At 40.3% G+C, this 19,891-nt stretch overlaps 1 protein-coding gene across 1 annotated transcript; it reads right to left on the bottom strand.

Annotated features, from left to right (window-relative positions):
- Positions 1 to 1,133: 1,133 nt before the first annotated feature.
- On the bottom strand, positions 1,134 to 19,773 carry LOC134653318 (GDP-mannose 4,6 dehydratase). The gene is made up of 8 exons (XM_063508643.1): positions 19,417 to 19,773; positions 17,136 to 17,330; positions 14,844 to 14,924; positions 13,547 to 13,706; positions 9,408 to 9,640; positions 6,374 to 6,589; positions 2,499 to 2,630; positions 1,134 to 1,211 (listed from the first exon to the last, which is right to left on the bottom strand). The coding sequence occupies exons 1-7, from the start codon at positions 19,483 to 19,485 to the stop codon at positions 2,499 to 2,501; spliced, it is 1,086 nt and encodes a 361-aa protein (XP_063364713.1). The 5' UTR covers positions 19,486 to 19,773; the 3' UTR covers positions 1,134 to 1,211.
- Positions 19,774 to 19,891: the final 118 nt, after the last annotated feature.

The following is a 19,891-nucleotide window of genomic DNA, read 5'->3' as shown; positions in this document are numbered from 1 at the left end:
ATAGCTAACATTGAAGTAACAAGTAATATAAACCAGTATATTATAATTATCAATTAATAAATGTTGTAACCAATATAGGCAACCAGGCAACCACTGTAGCAGGCATATAGACCCTTGTTTTTTCTGACAGTTAATCCATTTCATTTCAAATAGTCGTTTGGGTATTTCCAACTGTCATAATTCGTGATTGGCCGATCGGGCACTATACATACAATAAATAAATAAAATGAACATAAATGATAATTCAATTTCAATTCAATGTATTTTAAATTTTTAACATTAAATCCGATAATTCTACAAAATTCTAACTTAATCTGGCATCTGGCCGTTTGTTTCGTCAGGTGACAACCAAAACTCACTACTTAACTACAAAAAAATGACCTTATTTTATTGCTAGTACAAACAATTAATACAACTAGTACAATTAATACATCTTTACAAATTATGAAATGCATCTCTCATATAAGGCTGCCTGTCCACTGGAGCAGAGTGAGGCAGCGGAGCTGCGAGAGATCCAGCGATAGAATTGCGTACAATCTCCGCTCCTCTTTGCGCTATTGGTGGATTTTTATCTTGCTCTCTGCTCCCGTGGACAGGCAGCCTAAGTAACATGTACCAAATGCATTTATAATTTTATTAAATACGTAATGAATTCACTTGAAAATGAAAACTGACATTGCAACGGCCAATAGTTATTATAGTAGGTATTATATAATATTTAATTCTTTATTGCACAGTAACAGCACACAAACACTGCGGACTTACTGCCATAAGGCATTTTCTAACAGTCATAGCCCTTTTTTGTACGTATCATCATAGAGAAATATAGTAAGACAAGAGTGCTCACTCCATACATCAGTTCAGACTATTAATTTCAGTGTCTACATCTAGCATCGAGTAGCGGAACTATCAGTACTGCTACTTGACAATAGATGTAGCACCGACCGGAAAGTCTTATCTCAACAGCATAAGACTTTCCGGTCGGTGCTACATCTATTGTCAAGTAGCAGTACTGATAGTTCCGCTACTCGATGCTAGATGCTAATAGTCTTTTTGGTACTAAAACTGATGTATGGAGTGAGCACTCTATGTATTTTTTTCTCTATGGTATCATTGAAAATAAAAAGTATTACCAGGCCGCACAGCTCAGATGCTGAGAGACGATGGAGTCAACATCTACCCGGGACACATACTTTGAACGGCCCAGTTTTCTGCAATTTAATTGTAAAAGTAAATTGTAACTTAATAAATATTGTTTCTTGTGATTGCTAAGTGTGATTGTGATGTCATTGTCACTCGGATCACTAAACGAATAGATAGACAATTCATTCTCTCTAAGTCAGTATATATCCCTTATGCCTTTTGTAATAAGGTCCACCGATGGACAGTAGAGTGTGGCTTGTACAATCACTGCAGGGGGTAACATAGGTGTAAGGCCTGAGCGTAGACTAGGAATCCTCTAGACGGAGTTTAGAGCAATTATTTCATGAAACCGATGCTGCCAAAAATACTGGGGTGCGGGGGACGAGGCGAGTCCCGTGCCGTGATTGGTCCGTTGAGACACGGACGTCACACAAAGACACTTTGACTCGAAAATGGAGTAAAACTACCGTATATTTGTGGCAGAGGGGGTAGCGCTACTATGCTCAGTCTGGAGGATGTCTTGTCTGTGGGCTTGAGTGGACGCTCGCTCGGCACGGCGTGCAGCGTGGCTGTGGGCTCACGCGTGATGTGAGCAGCGTGCACTAAAGCTTTGGATTCCTCCGAAAACGGTGCCGTCATATTACGGCCGCTATATATTACGGCCGCTATGTATATGGGTATATGGGTACTGCCTGAAATAAAAGCTTTTTATTTATTTTATTTATTTATTTATTTTATATAGCGTTGACTGACGTCACTAGAACGTTGTCTATGTAAACAAGATGGCGCGGTTTCCTAGACGGCGTTACGTTACGTTGATTGTCAACGTAACGTAAGATGACGGCCGTCATGACGGTGTCGATAGTTTCGTGAACGTTTTATTAGATAGCGGTGACGCCATTTTGAATAAATGACACGAGATTTGAATAAATGATTCCGTACTACGATTATTTTCCTCTTCCGATGATATTTCATCCTCCAAGTAAATTATAGATGATCGAGCAAATCTTGTCAGTAGGAAAAGGCGCGAAATTCAAATTTTCTATGGGACGTTATCCCATCGCGCCTACATTTTTCAAATTTCCCGCTTCGACCTTGGTGGATGACGGTGTGTTATGACGCCGTGGTACTTTCCACATGTCGCCACCGTGAAGACGGCCGTCTTCTGCGGCCGCTATATGACGGCACCGTTTTCGGAGGAATCCAAAGCTTTACACAGAGTGGCGGTGTAAGTGTCAGGTACAACCGGTCCGAGATATCGTGTCCGTGAGCGGTGTCTATGTGTGCGTTGCTCGAGCGCACTTTGTATGTAGATTGATTTATGTACTGTATCTGTTTTGTGGTGTGAGTGGTACCTACGCCTCCGGGTGGTCGGCCATGAGCGCCAGGTCGGCGCGCACCATGTCCCGCACCAGCTCCGGGAACGACACGCGCGGCGACCAGCCCAGCTTGGCCTTCGCTTTGGATGCGTCGCCGAGAAGCAAGTCCTGGAACAATAGGGATTTCATTTCATATCCCGTTGGCAATTTGTCGTGGAAAAGCGGCCAAGTGCGAGTCGGACTCGCCCATGAAGGGTTCCGTATTTAGGCGATTTATGACGTATAAAAAAAACTACTTACTAGATCTCGTTCAAACCAATTTTCGGTGGAAGTTTACATGGTAATGTACATCATATATATTTTTTAGTTTTATCATTCTCTTATTTTAGAAGTTACAGGGGGGGGACACACATTTTACCACTTTGGAAGTGTCTCTCGCGCAAACTATTCAGTTTAGAAAAAAATGATATTAGAAACCTCAATATCATTTTTGAAGACCTATCCATAGATACCCCACACGTATGGGTTTGATGAAAAAAAAATTTTTGAGTTTCAGTTCGAAGTATGGGGAACCCCAAAAATTTATTGTTTTTTTTTCTATTTTTGTGTGAAAATCTTAATGCGGTTCACAGAATACATCTACTTACCAAGTTTCAACAGTATAGTTCTTATAGATTCGGAGAAAAGTGGCTGTGACATACGGACGGACAGACAGACGGACAGACAGACAGACATGACGAATCTATAAGGGTTCCGTTTTTTGCCATTTGGCTACGGAACCCTAAAAAGCGCTGGTGGCCTAGCGGTAAGAGCGTGCAACTTGCAATCCGGAAATCGCGAGTTCAAACCCCGGCTCGTACCAATGTGTTTTTCGGAACTTATGTACGAAATATCATCTGTCAAGTCGAGCGCGAAGCAAACACTGCCGTACCATCCTTTACTGGAACCAGGCGCGGCTTGCCTTAAGGAGCGCTTGTGCGGTGCACTCCCATAAATAATCAAAATGAAATTATGGTACCTATTTAATATATTACTATTTAAGATCTATCGTAAAAAACTCAGTACCAATTAAATAATAAACTTTATTCATTATAAGTTTATAGACAGCTCACCACTACCTACACGGCGTACTCCTATAATTTCATAGAAATCAAAGGTAACGCGCGAGCGGAGCGCTTTGGATTGCGCTCCTATGGAAAAAGATTTAGTACATTCGATCAATAGGAAATTCAATAAGAGCGAAAGAGAAGAATCGCCATAGCTACGCACGTGAAACAAAAGATTTTCTATGAGGGAAGAGGCAAAATCGGTGCGGCGCTCCGAGCCCGGTTGATCTGCGCGCGCATCCCGCGCGCCATGTTGATGTTGTTTCTAAACAGACCTTAGCCAATTCTGCCAATTTTAAAGTATGTGCGGGAATGCAATTTTGGCTTTTTTTCATTCTAAATAATGAAACAAGAGTTTAAACAGTTAAAGAACATAATTTGTTTGTTGTCAGGTGTTTAAAAATTAATGAATTTAACGTGAGAATGTGAAAAAGTTTACAAAATAGACTTGAGTTAAATTATGGACGACCTTGAACTTTCGTAGCAATGTTAGTCAAAAACAAAAACTTATATATTTCTTAAATCAGATCAATATGCAAAAACACCGTGGTTGTGTTGTGTGATAAAAGTAACTAGCTTATTTTGTTTTTCGTGTTAACTATATGTTTTGTGTTTGGCGCGGGCGCGGTCAACGGCAGTGCGGTGAGTTTGTTTGGACCGAAACAGGTGTGTTAACAATTTAGCACATCTTTCCATAAAATTTAAATAAAAACATTATATCCATTTGTAAAATGAACTGCAGTTGGCGTCTATCGGTCGTCAAGATATTCGTAATACCGAAAATCTATGAGAGAGTTCAATGACCGGGTGGACGGAAACCGACATCTAGGTACTTTGCGACGGTTAATTGAATGTGTAGGTTTAGTTTTTGTTTTCTATTGTGAGTGAACACCCATAATACATAGCTACCAGCCGCTACTGACTGGAACCATTTCGCCGCATTTTCAGGCCCCTATTTGGGAACCTATGGATAAGACCAGATCGCAGAAATTTTCGTCATCCAGTAAGCAATAATCACATACTTAAAATCCAAAATTTCAAGTCTGTAGGTCACTTAGTTCCGAAGTTAAGCGAAAGCAAAGTTTCGCATTTATGACACTCATTCACTCACTCATGATCATCAGAATAGAATTAGTACTTCCCATAAACTCAGAGAGCTGAAATTTGGTACAGAGTTAGGGTTTAATGGCCACATAAAGGGTAAACCTAAAAATATTGCAATATCAGTCACGTTTTAAAGATCTGAGAACTGCATAAGTAAGTTTGTAATCCCATATAAATATATGATATTACAAAGTTACTGTTGCAGTTCCTACAAATAGTAGGTAAAGTAAAGGTACACTACGATGTACGATGTGAGTATGAATGAAGATATGTTTAGTTATGATATGTGTATACATAGTATGGGTATGAGTACCCGAAAAGAAGGACTGCCTACAAAAAGAGATGAGATCCCATCAAAAAGTCATTATATGTATTACAAATTAAAGATATCTTATTGATACGGTTTTAACACCCCCTGGCACTGATTAAAATAACCGACTTGGTTTCACATTACATCTCAAAACTTTTTTGTAGTAAAAGCGTTGCGAGACTTGCACCTTTTTACATGTAATGTTTTTGATGGGATTTGATATTTACCAGTCGCTTTTTGGTGAAGGAAAACATTGTGAGAAAACCGGACTAATTCCAATAGGGGCCCAGTTTACCCTTTGGGTTGGAAGGTCAGATGGTAGTCGGTTTCGTAAAACTAGTGCCCACGCAAATTCCTGAGATTAGTTGCCTAGCGGACCCCAGGCTCCCATGAGGCAACAACGCGAGGAAGATGATGATGACACGGTGTGGATAGACTGGTAAAAAAACTAAGAAACTCACCACTTCAGTAGGCCTGAAGTATTTCGGGTTCACTTTGATCAGCAGCTGGTCGGTTGTGGCGTCGTGTCCGGTCTCGTCCACACCGGCGCCGCGCCACACGACCGTCCGTCCGACGACCGCGATACAGTATTACTATCTCTGTCACTCTTAACTTATAAATATAATGGTCAAATAGTAAGAAACTCACGACTTCAGTAGGTCTGAAGTATTTCGGGTTCACTTTGATCAGCAGCTGATCTGTTTCAGCGTCGTGTCCGGTCTCGTCCATACCAGTGCCGCGCCACACGACCGTCCGTCCGACGACCGCGATACAGTAGTACTATCTCTGTCACTCTTAACTTATAAATGGTAAAAAACTAAGAAACTCACCACTTCAGTAGGTCTGAAGTATTTCGGGTTCACTTTGATCAGCAGCTGGTCGGTTGTGGCGTCGTGTCCGGTCTCGTCCACACCGGCGCCGCGCCACACGACCGTCCGTCCGACGACCGCGATACAGTATTACTATCTCTGTCACTCTTAACTTATAAATACAATGGTTTGAAACTAAGAAACTCACCACTTCAGTAGGCCTGAAGTATTTCGGGTTAACTTTGATCAGCAGCTGGTCGGTTGTGGCGTCGTGTCCGGTCTCGTCCACACCGGCGCCGCGCCACACGACCGTCCGTCCGACGACCGCGATACAGTATTACTATCTCTGTCACTCTTAACTTATAAATACAATGGTTTGAAACTAAGAAACTCACCACTTCAGTAGGCCTGAAGTATTTCGGGTTCACTTTGATCAGCAGCTGGTCGGTTGTGGCGTCGTGTCCGGTCTCGTCCACACCGGCGCCGCGCCACACGACCGTCCGTCCGACGACCGCGATACAGTATTACTATCTCTGTCACTCTTAACTTATAAATACAATGGTTTGAAACTAAGAAACTCACCACTTCAGTAGGCCTGAAGTATTTCGGGTTCACTTTGATCAGCAGCTGGTCGGTTGTGGCGTCGTGTCCGGTCTCGTCCACACCGGCGCCGCGCCACACGACCGTCCGTCCGACGACCGCGAACGCTTTCTCAACGAATTCGCGCACGCTGTGCGTCTCTCCTGTGGCCACTACGAAGTCTTCCGGCTCGTCTTGTTGCAGCATTAGCCACATTGCCTGGAAAAGGATAGGAATATTAGGATGGTTTGATTCGAACCGATTCTACAGAATAAGTAATAGTATTATCATACAGAACGGACACGCACCGCCCCGCCCCGACTCGGATTACCTCGCCCCGCGACAGGCCGCGACATGAATGTGTGCGTAAGTCGCTCTACTGAGAGCATGCCAGAAGTCCGTCAGATACACAATGACGCGTGTACAGACGTGCCGCGCACACATATAAACGCAAATCATTTTTGATGTATTTTTTATTTTATTTTTATTTATTTGTTATTATTAATACATGAATACTTATAATCTAATACAGTTCCCTGCAAAACTGTTTGCACAGTTTGACTGCAGGCGCGAGTCTCTGTTGTAATCTCTGTCTCTGTTATTTGTTATTATTAATACATGAATACTTATAATTTGTTCCCTGCAAAACTGTTTGCACAGTTTGACTGCAGACGCGAGTCTCTGTTGTAAGTACTTACATAATCAACGTAATTAACATATTAAAAATTAAAACTAACATCGTAGCTATAACTAACTTCACTTGAGTGACATTTGCAGGCACAGGCATACAATTGTCACCCAAGTGTTTTCAGTAAGTGCAGCATTAGTGCTTTTTTAAATTTAATTTTATTGGGCTCGAGCTTGATATTTTCAGGCAGACTATTTAAAAAATACGGCAACCTTTTTCTTAATGTTCTGTCTCCATAATAGTTAGTAACGCGGGGTATTTCATATTTTTGCACAGCCACTGATCTTGTATTATGTTTATGTTCTAATCGTGTCGAGATATGCACCCTATTGCCATGGTTGTTAACTGCTAAGAGATATTTGTGTGTGTGATGTATGGCGTGTCCGCCCTGTGCCGATTCTATACAATATTATTTATTTTTGATTTGGTTGCCATAATAGTTGAATGTTGCCTTGCCAGTTTCGGATGATCAATATTTAACCTTTTCGACGCCGTGTCAAACGCAAAAGCTGTCTCTCAGACGCCAGGTCACCGAAGTGTCAAAACTGAAATTGAACTTTATGCATATGCACCTAGGTCTATGTTGCTCTGTGGTCTATGACCGATTAATACGTCTTTGACGTTGGACCTGCGGTGCGTATATATTGGTCATTGGCGTCCAAAAGGTTAAATTAAACAATAATGTACACATTTTTCATCTGAAGTGTTTTAACTATAATATGTTGACTAAGTTTCAAATTTTGGGACATTTGATGAAGATTAGTTTAGTTATTAATTTTAGACTGTAATTTTATCTGTTGCCAAAATTAGTTCACATTAAGGGCCAGTTGCACCAATCACACTTAACAGAGTGATTAACGTCAGCCGGCGAAACTTTCCATACATACAAATTTAGCGAACACTTTAACGATACGAACGGTTAATTTGGTGCAACCGACCCTTAATGGCTTGTTCGTAAATTTAGGTCTACATAATCTGAATGGATAAGCGACTACATGAGCCCTAATGTGATCTTCGCGACGCCTCGGGTGATCTTCCTCAAGACAGTTCTCGTCAGGGACTCTCCTGGTTGAAGAGACCTAAAGGTATTAAATAAACTAACATATTCACCTCGACATAATCCTTGGCATGCCCCCAATCCCTCTTACAGTCCAAATTCCCCAGCTCTATATACTCCATGAGGCCTAAAGCTCTATATATATCTATATACTCTATAGCTCTATATACTCCAAGAGGCCTCTTTTTTTTTCTTTTTCCTTGTTTGTTTTATTTTGTTACTGTGTTTTGCGACAATAAATGACTTTTTATTTTATTTATTATTTATTAAAGTAATCTTCGCGATGCCGCGGGTGATCTTCCTCAAGACAGTTCTCGTCGCGGACTCTCGTGGTTGGCGAGACCTAAAGGTTTAAAGAAAGAAACTAAAATAATCACCTCAACATAATCCTTGGCATGTCCCCAATCCCTCTTACAGTCCAAATTCCCCAGCTCTATATACTCCATGAGGCCTAAAGTAATCTTCGCGATGCCGCGGGTGATCTTCCTAACCTGTTCTCGTCAGGGACTCTCGTGGTTGAAGAGACCTAAAGGTTTAAAGAAAGAAACTAAAATAATTACCTCAACATAATCCTTGGCATGCCCCCAATCCCTCTTACAGTCCAAATTCCCCAGCTCTATATACTCCATGAGGCCTAAAGTAATCTTCGCGATGCCGCGGGTGATCTTCCTAACCTGTTCTCGTCAGGGACTCTCGTGGTTGAAGAGACCTAAAGGTTTAAAGAAAGAAACTAAAATAATTACCTCAACATAATCCTTGGCATGCCCCCAATCCCTCTTACAGTCCAAATTCCCCAGCTCTATATACTCCATGAGGCCTAAAGTAATCTTCGCGATGCCCCGGGTGATCTTCCTAACCTGTTCTCGTCAGGGACTCTCGTGGTTGAAGAGACCTAAAGGTTTAAAGAAAGAAACTAAAATAATCACCTCAACATAATCCTTGGCATGCCCCCAATCCCTCTTACAGTCCAGATTCCCCAGCTCTATATACTCCATGAGGCCTAAAGTAATCTTCGCGATGCCACGAGTGATCTTCCTAACCTGTTCTCGTCAGGGACTCTCGTGGTTGAAGAGACCTAAAGGTTTAAAGAAAGAAACTAAAATAATCACCTCAACATAATCCTTGGCATGTCCCCAATCCCTCTTACAGTCCAAATTCCCCAGCTCTATATACTCCATGAGGCCTAAAGTAATCTTCGCGATGCCGCGGGTGATCTTCCTAACCTGTTCTCGTCAGGGACTCTCGTGGTTGAAGAGACCTAAAGGTTTAAAGAAAGAAACTAAAATAATCACCTCAACATAATCCTTGGCATGCCCCCAATCCCTCTTACAGTCCAAATTCCCCAGCTCTATATACTCCATGAGGCCTAAAGTAATCTTCGCGATGCCGCGGGTGATCTTCCTGGTGACGAAGTTCTCGCCTCGCCGCGGACTCTCGTGGTTGAAGAGGAGGCCGTTGCAGGCGAACATGCCGTAGGCCTCGCGGTAGTTTATCGTTATCCAGTAGCCGTAGAGTTTTGCGCAGGCTGTAATTGTAATATAAGGAAATTTTATATAATACTTTAAACTCTCGCGTTCTGTACACCTATTTAATTTCACAAACGGGTCTACAGCGATATAATTTCATTGTTTTTACCTTAAATTCCGACGTTACCCTTACCACAGCTGCTGCAACTCAGCTGAAACGTTGGAATTTAAGGTAAAAACAATGGAATTATATCGCGGTAGACCCGTTTGTGAAATTAAATATAGGAAATGTTATGTTTATAAGAGAATAGAGCTTAAATTAAGGATTAAACTCTTTGAACGCTGCCATCACGTAAACCTTTTCGGATTGCACGAAGGTTGATATAGTTGGTCAAACCAAATTGTCAGTAAATAAGAACTTAAAAAACTATAAAATACTTCTTAGATACATGGCCAAGGCACACCAAGAATATACGGGTATATCGCTCGTTTCTTCCCAGATCGTGCAGAATGTGGAATGAGTTGCCTCCTGAAGTATTTCCTTTGCGCTACGACATGGGATTCTTCAAGAAGCGGGTATTTAGGGTTCTCAAGGTTCGGCAACGCTTATACATGATTTTTTCTTTTTGCCCGAAATTAATATATGTATCACATAATTGTTTGCCGTTTCTAGGAAAAATAGTAAAAAAAATGATATCATCGATTTTCACTGCGAAATCAGTGTTAAAAGTTGCATAGTCTAAATCATATTTTTGGAAATATAAAGCTATTAGTAAGGGGTATAGGAAAAATCTTAACTGCCAACAGAAAGGTACACTATTTGTGATGTTTCTATGATAAAGTTTGTAAATATAAAATAATCACAAACCCCGAAAAATCTGCCCAAAATCACATACTAAAAATCATCAGCTTCCAGGTTTTTCCAAGTTTTCCGACATTTTGTCTATAAACAAATGTAACTTTTATAAATTAAAATACTGCGTAAATTTATGTAATAATTCGGAAAATTTATTAGTTTTACTATTGAAATAATATACAAGAACAAATAGAATTTGTTTAATAATGCATAACATTTGATGTTTATGTTGTGTGTATAAATGCATCACTATACATTTAAGGGTTAAGTGGCTCCTGTGATGTTGCTTATGTCCATGGGCGACGATGACCGCTTCCCATCAGGCGGCTCGTCAGCTCGTTTGCTGACTAACACATAAAAAATACTCATTCTTTTCTTTTGGGTGCTAGTACTAGTGTAAGACGAAGATAGTACGATTCTCTGTGTCTATGTTTGAAATGAGACAGTCCTTTGACAAACTATATTGGTCTGTAGCCGCGCACGTCAGTTGACATCTTTGGCGGTCAAACCCTTTGACTTGGATTGAAACTGCGATTGTGACTAACTCGTTTAAATGTCTAAGACCTAGAAAAAAATCGTGCTTCGAGTTTGGCAGCTAAAGACTGCAGGTGCGGCGGCGCCGTATTTTGTGATAACAAAATTGTTAAATGGTAACTTTTTATAATTAGCGCCACTTGCACCATCCCACTAACCTGGGGTTAACCGGTCAAACCGTTAACCCAGGGTCAAATTGTACTGGTGTAAGTAGCCCTTAGACTCCTTAGAGTTCTAAACTTCTCATATAATGTACGGAGCCGTATAATGCCATCTAGATTAGCTGTCAAATTCAGTCACTCGAGAAAAAGTGTATCATACCAATAAAAGCTATTTTTGCTGGTTTTTAGGGTTCCGTACCCAAAGGGTAAAAACGGGACCCTATTACTAAGACTCCGCTGTCCGTCCGTCCGTCCGTCTGTCACCAGGCTGTATCTCACGAACCGTGATAGCTAGACAGTTGAAATTTTCACAGATGATGTTTCTGTTGCCGCTATAACAACAAATACTAAAAACAGAATAAAATAAAGATTTAAGTGGGGCTCCCATACAACAAACGTGATTTTTGACCGAAGTTAAGCAACGTCGGGCGGGGTCAGTACTTGGATGGGTGACCGTTTTTTTGCTTGTTTTGCTCTATTTTTTGTTGATGGTGCGGAACCCTCCGTGCGCGAGTCCGACTCGCACTTGGCCGGTTTTTATTCAATACAATAGTGAACGGATCCGATTGCGAAATCGAAAGAATTTACCTCCGTAGTACAAACAGCAACACTCTTAACCATCCATCGGTGGACCTTATGCCATTTGTAATAAGGTTGTGTTTACCTTGGCGAATAGGCAGAAGAATCGAAAGACAAACGTCCGAGAATGTATGAAACATCCGGAGAGCATCCATTATACTTTCTACTCAATACTGGTTTGCATTACTGGGTGATATTTGAGGTAAAAATCAATTCTAATAATGGTTAATACGATTTAAGACTAATGTCACCACGACTATTTAAGTTTTGTCCTAGTAGGATAGAAATGTTTGAGAAAACAATATCATTTTAAGTTTTGACACATACTTTTTTAGGTAAAAAAACATACTACTCGGTGAAAGAATTCCTGGATGAATGATTAAATATGTCGAAACCATAAAATAAATTTATATAATATAAGCTAAGCTATCTTATAATAATTGTAAATAATGTTTGAATCTGACGATGTACAATTAATACAAATAAATATATTCTATTCTATTCTATACCTATAGATAGGTATACCTTAAAAAATTAGTAAGTAAAGGGTATCAAATACAAAATCACTTAAATTATGTCGTTTCGTAAGGAAACTCCTATTGCTTTGATATCAATTCTAACAGAAATGGGTACATACTAGAACAAATTAAATTATTTTGAGAAAATATTTTAATTTGTTATTATTTCGAGTAGTCCAGCCTGGGGCACTAGAGGCTTGGATCATTTTTGGGGTTCCGTACCCAAAGGGTAAAAACGGGACCCTATTACTAAGACTCCGCTGTCCGTCCGTCCGTCCGTCTGTCACCAGGCTGTATCTCACGAACCGTGACAGCTAGACAGTTGAAATTTTCACAGATGATGTATTTCTGTTGCCGCTATAACAACAAATACTAAAAACAGAATAAAATAAAGATTTAAGTGGGGCTCCCATACAACAAACGTGATTTTTGACCGAAGTTAAGCAACGTCGGGCGGGGTCAGTACTTGGATGGGTGACCGTTTTTTTGCGTGTTTTGCTCTATTTTTTGTTGATGGTGCGGAACCCTCCGTGCGCGAGTCCGACTCGTTGGCCGGTTTTTTTCTTAGTATATGACATTTATTTCAGTTTAGAAATGGATACTGTGGAATGAACTACCTCCGGTATTTCCGGACTGTTACGACCTTCAAACCTTCAAGAAAAGGCATCTTAAAGGCCGGTAACGCACTTACAACCCCCCTGGTGTTGCGGCTTTCCTTCTGCTCATTTGCCTCCTATATCATAAAAAAACCGGACAAGTGCAAGTCGGACTCTCGTTCCAAGGGTTCCCTTCATTAAGTCCGACTCACGCTTTACTGCAGATTTCTAATAGGTTTTCCTGTCATCTAAAAAAAGAACTAAAGGTAAAGAACTATTTTGTGTATTTTTTTTAGGTTTAGGTTTAAGATGTTTATTTCTCAAAAGATTACAAGAATAATCACTTCCTGAGAAATACATGTTTACACTAACATAATACTTCAAAATGTAAAATTTCAAAATTTAGTCCCAGTAGTTTCGCAGACAAAGGGGGGAATAGTCGGACAGACAGACATACGCACGAGTAAAGAACTATTTTGTGTATTTTTTTTAGGTTTAGGTTTAAGATGTTTATTTCTCAAAAGATTACAAGAATAATCACTTCTTGAGAAATACATGTTTACATACAACAAAATTTAAAATTTCAAAATTTAGTCCCAGTAGTTTCGCAGACAAAGGGGGGAATAGTCGGAGAGACAGACATACGCACGAGTGATCCTATAAGGGTTCCGTTGTTTCCTTTTGAGGTACGGAACCCTAAAAAAGAAATATTACCGCTTACCGTAAGGCGATCGTGGGTAGAACGGCGTTTTTTCCGACTGCGGGACTTCTACAACTTTTCCATACAGCTCCGAGGTCGAGGCTTGATAGATTCGCGTCTCCTTTTCTAAACCCGCGGCTCTAACTGCCTCCAGTAGCCGTAGGGTACCTAGTGCGTCCACCTAAAACATAGAGTTTGGTTACTTAATGTCTTTAAATTAGAGATGCAACGGATAGTTGTTTGGCCGGATACCGGATATCCGGCCTGGACACTGGCCGAATATCCGGTGTCCGGCCGCCGATATTCGGCCGGCGGAACTATATACCTATATTTTGAGTTTTGCAGGTGCGCGTCGTGCAGGTTTCGACCTGTTTCGTAGTGAACGTTCGCGCGGACACATTTCTAGGATCGTAACGAGTTTTATCATGTCATTACGTAGTAAGATCGTTTATACTTTATTTATAGTTACAAGTGCGCGCGCGTATTTTTATGTAAACAAATAAGTGTATTGTGTGACATTGGTTACGTATTCATTTCTATCTACAGTGTCGTTAGCATTATGACCGTGACTGTTTTTTAGATTCCATTTTTTACCCCAAAATGTGTTAATTTTACTATCCGGTATCCGGCCGGATAGTAGGCCACTATCCGGTATCCGGCCGGATACTAAAATAACGGCCGGATAGGCCGGATACCGGATAGTAACCGGATATCCGGTGCATCTCTACTTTAAATAACTTCTAATACTTAAAGAACTGACTTCACAAAACAGTATGCCGTTAGCACTTCACATACTGTCGCTCGTCGAAACAAAATACAAGACTTTTAGACTTAGGTTTTAGACTTTAAAAAATACCTACACAAAGAATGTGCATAAAATATTTCAAGGTTTTGATATCAAAACCTTGATATCAAAATCATATGATTTTTTGATAAATTTTTCAAATAATGTTTCGACGATAGCCGAGGAAGGCTCCTAAATTTAAAAACCGGTTACGATTAAACCGAATTAAACCTTGAAATTATGAAGTCGTTAAAAAACCGGCCAAGTGCGAGTCGGACTCACGCAAAAAGGGGAAAAGACCCCACTTAAATATTTATTTTATTTTGTTGTTATATAGCGGCAACAGAAATACATCATCTGTGAAATTTTCAACAGTCTTGCTATCACCGTTCATGAACTTCATGAGTTACATCTGGACAGACAGACAGACGGACGGACAGCGGAGTCTTAGTAATACGGTCCCGTTTTTACCCTTTGGGTAGGAAACCCTAAAAATTTACAAGTTAATTATAGAAGTATATGGGTAAAACTCACCTGCGCCGTGTATTCGCTCAGTTCAAAAGACACTTTTACGTGCGACTGCGCTCCGAGGTTGTAGATCTCTTTTGGTCGAGTCTGGAAGAAATTATGTTATACTTAATTAACCTTTTATTACGTATACATCAAATTAGCGAATGCACGTAAAAGGTTACGTATAAAAAGTTGTCTAGAAGAGATCGCTCTTTACCGAGAAGACCGCCTGCGATGTCACGGCTAGTTTTCAATAAGCGTAACATATACCTACCAAAACCTCTCGTAAAAATGACCACAGCTCGAAATTATATTGAATCATAAACCATATCAACATGTACCTACGGTTAGCAAACACCGATTCGTAAGCCGTAAAGCGTGTAATCACACTATTGTTCAGGTATGAAAGCCGCACTCAACCTTGCTGTATTTATTGAAATACATTTCATGCTATAATAGGCAGAGCCTGTTAAGTGTCCTATATATTATACTAGCTACTCATTACTGGTAAGGTGTGATCGGAAATCACTACATAGTATAAAACAAAGTCGCTTCCCGCTGTCTGTCCCTATGTATGCTTAGATCTTTAAAACTACGCAACGGATTTTGATGCGGTTTTTTTAATACATAGAGTGATTCAAGAGGAAGGTTTATGTATAATTTGTTAACCCGTGCGAAGCCGGGGCGCGTCGCTAGTGTATAATAAATACATGACGCGAGCATGGACACTTAACATATTCTATTATCTATTTTATTTGTTAATTATCGGTTATATAGTTTAAACTCTTTAGCTTGGACTAGATTGGATTGATGATAGTAATCAAAATGGCGGTTGACTAATTAGGCAATTAAAAACAAGTGCGAGTCGGACTCGCCCATGAAGGGTTCCGTATTTAGGCGATTTATGACGTATTAAAAAAAACTACTTACTAGATCTCGTTCAAACCAATTTTCGGTGGAAGTTTACATGGTAATGTACATCGTATATTTTTTTAGTTTTATCATTCTCTTATTTTAGAAGTTACAGGGGGGGGGGGGACACACACATTTTACCACTTTGGAAGTGTCTCTCGCGCAAACTATTCAGTTTAGAAAAAAATGATATTAGAAACCTCAATATCATTTTTGAAGACCTATCCATAGATACCCCACACGTATGGGTTTGATGAAAAAAAAAATTTTGAGTTTCAGTTCGAAGTATGGGGAACCCCAAAAATTTATTGTTTTTTTTCTATTTTTGTGTGAAAATCTTAATGCGGTTCACAGAATACATCTACTTACCAAGTTTCAACAGTATAGTTCTTATAGTTTCGGAGAAAAGTGGCTGTGACATACGGACGGACAGACAGACGGACAGACGGACAGACAGACAGACAGACATGACGAATCTATAAGGGTTCCGTTTTTTGCCATTTGGCTACGGAACCCTAAAAAAAGACACAACTGTAGCGGTGTCATCAGCTAAATAAATAAATTGGTTTTTGTCAGAGTTTTTTTTACATATTGTTAAACAGTCATAGTTCTGTTCGTATTCTTGTTACCCACCTTGACAGTAATGCTGATGAGTGATGAGGCAGGTATCTAAAGTCTATTTTTTAATTCGGTAGACTAAAATGACATTTCATAGTATGAACGATAGCATGAATGATAGCATCATTGTCAAGGTAAGGAGTACCTTGACAATGATGCTAATCAAGCAGGTAGTGTCCGTAAGATCCCCGTAGTGCAAATGCATGCGGCCGCCAGTGTGACACGCTGGTCTCTCGTTAGAGGTGCTGGATGCGGCCCGTGTTGAAGAAGGAAGGGATGATACCGCCCACTGGTATAAGCCAAGAGTTGGAGGGAGAGAGAACGAGGCATGTGACAGAGACACGTGGACTCCTTACCTTGACAATGATGCTAATCAAGCAGGTAGTGTCCGTAAGATCCCCGTAGTGCAAATGCATGCGGCCGCCAGTGTGACACGCTGGTCTCTCGTTAGAGGTGCTGGATGCGGCCCGTGTTGAAGAAGGAAGGGATGATACCGCCCACTGGTATAAGCCAAGAGTTGGAGGGAGAGAGAACGAGGCATGTGACAGAGACACGTGGACTCCTTACCTTGACAATGATGCTAATCAAGCAGGTAGTGTCCGTAAGATCCCCGTAGTGCAAATGCATGCGGCCGCCAGTGTGACACGCTGGTCTCTCGTAGAGGTGCTGGATGCAGCCCGTGTTGAAGAAGGAAGGGATGATACCGCCCACTGGTAGATAGATAGCTGGTGGTTGGAGGGAGAGAGAACGAGGCATATTAGACAGACATGTGGAGCGACTCCTTACCTTGACAATGATGCTAATCAAGCAGGTAGTGTCCGTAAGATCCCCGTAGTGCAAATGCATGCGACCGCCAGTGTGACACGCTGGTCTCTCGTAGAGGTGCTGAATGCGGCCCGTGTTGAAAGAAGAAGAGCGTCTGAGGATGCCGTGGACGGTGTAGCCTTTATCGATGAGGAATTCGGCGAGGTAGGAACCGTCCTGGGGGTCAAATGATACAATGAGTATGTGTCCGTTACGCCCATAGATCTAGAATGTACAAGTTCTGTTAACGATAAAAAACGCGAGGAAAATTGGAATCATGTCGAGTGTCAATGAAAGTATTGTATTCAGAAATACATATGTGATTGCGTAATTATAGTTATGCACATAGCACGCAGCCCGTAGAAATGTAGACAATACAAATAATTAAGACAATGCTAATGTTTTTAACCGATAAACATTTTTTTTTATTCACAAACTGTTTTTATTATACTTTTTATATTTCGGAAGTCTCGATCGCGATGAGTTTTTGGGTTTAAACAAAAAAGTTTCATGGCAATAAATATTACAAGTACAAGGTTTGGGAGGAAGTTAACTTCTCTATACTTCCGCTTTCGCATTTATCAGCTACTAAAATAGAACTATTTAAACGGTTCAATATAGGCAGTGGCGTAGCTGGGCATAAGCCAACCTTTTTATTACCTTGGGAACAGTGCCGGCCCGAGCCCTTAATCAGGGTAGAGCAAAATCGGGTTTTGGCGCCCTTCGTTGAAGTTTTCAAGCGTATTTTACACCCCCCCCTCCCTCGCCACACTCGCGTCTTTTAAAACTTTTTTTTCTCATTTGCCATTTTGGCGCCCCCCTTGCCATCCGGCGCCTAGAGCGGCTGCTCCACTCGCTCTACCCTAGATCCGGCCCTGCTTGGGAAAACACATTGGAAAGGGCCTCGCAGATGTGGTTTTCGCCCGCGGCTAGATTGGTACACGCTACTCCGCTACGCCACTGAAGATAGGTCTGGAAGATGTCCTACGCGGCATAGAGCATTAAGATCTATAGAAATGTAGCAACTTCCTATACAATGTAACGTGGTATGTAGCGTACGGTGTGAATCAAGATATTATCCATTTACTAAAATGTGTATTATAATTAGGGCGCGTCCGGTTCCCGTGTCGGTTAACTTGTGCGTAAGAGCGACGAATTGAATTACTCGTGAATATTTACTATTAGTGTCTGATGATTGATTAAATATTAATGGATTATAAATATTAAATATTAATGCCAATTACTGGGATTAGTTGCCAAGCGGACCCCAGGTTCCCATGAGCCGTGGCCAAAATGCCGGGACAACGCGAGGAAGAAGAAGATTGATTAAATATTAATAAACCCCGTTCGTTTAGTATGCAATATAAGATCAGTTTACCATTCAATAATGGTACTTATTAGTTTCAACTCAAATGGCCCGAGGTTGGTCCAACATTAATTCCATACCTGAGTTGAGCCAAGATCCACAGATCTGGACCAAACGAAGATTGAAGCCAAACACAGATTTGAAAATGGATCTTGACGTTAGACTCTTGTTTGTAGTAGCAAAGATATGCGATGATTGCCTAAGCGAATTATATGTACCTAAAGTGTAATTCTATGGAACTTGCTAACTATGTAAACAAACCACCATATTAAAATTGTCTCTCAATGTTAATTTACTAAGTGACTTTTGTTTAGGTACATAGTTCAAGTTCCATAGAATTACACTTTATATAAAGTTGCTATTGTTGTTGGTGGCTTGAATGGCATCCCAAAGCTTAAACAGCTATGAAATATTACTCATAATGGTTCCTAAATGTGAGGGGAATTTCCTATTAAAAGAATATTATAATAGCCTGAAATTCCTTGGGAATTTTACTCAATATCTATATTAATTTTACTACTATTGCGTAACCGATAACACGTGAAAACCCGTATATATGTAGTGAAATGCACCAACAAACAGACAACCCGCCTATCCTAGCCTAGCGGGTTGTGTGTTAATAAACAAAATAATGTTTAAAATGACTTCATTTATAAAATTCCTTATCATAAACAACAAACGTTTAGCAACAGATAATATTAGAATGTTAAAACAATTTAGTTTAATAAATACATATTAATTTAAGGAATATTTACCATTTCAATAAGAGTTGAGGGAAAGTTATATACTTATCAGATGTCTAAAATTGCTATAGGATTGTAATGTGCATTACAAAAAACAATGCTTTTCTTCTTGGAAAAACCCAAAACCTCGTAAACGAAATAAATATTCAAATACCTGTCCTGTGATACCGGTGATAAGAGCCACCTTCTTGTTTCCACCACCGCTTGAACCTTCTCCGGACATTTTGTCTTTTTTATTATAGAAAGAGAGTAATATATTTAAGGCACAGGGCGTAGTGTACACGTCCTCACCGCGCGAGCCGGCGACGCTTGGTGCGGATTGATAAGCTTATCACAAACACTCATACTCAATTAACATTATCGTGCGAAATAACGGTTTACAACCGATAGTAATGGATTTAAGAGATGATATAATAAGTAATATAACTTTTAGTATAGGAAATGCACGCTATTTAGGAAATTAGAGTGTATAAAAATATAAATAATCACGAATTTAAGAAACAAATTCGGTTTCTGGGATCTGGGAATACGTTTTAAAATACTTGTGTCAGTTTAGTGTCAGTGTCATTGCAAAATGTGTTTGAGCAACTGAATTAAACGTTCAGAATGTGTATACAATGAACAACGCA

Source organism: Cydia amplana, chromosome 13, assembly GCF_948474715.1.
Source record: "Cydia amplana chromosome 13, ilCydAmpl1.1, whole genome shotgun sequence".
Taxonomy (NCBI): domain Eukaryota; kingdom Metazoa; phylum Arthropoda; class Insecta; order Lepidoptera; family Tortricidae; genus Cydia; species Cydia amplana.
The sequence above is the reverse complement of the archived record's forward strand: the minus strand, read 5'-3'. Positions and strand labels throughout refer to the sequence as shown.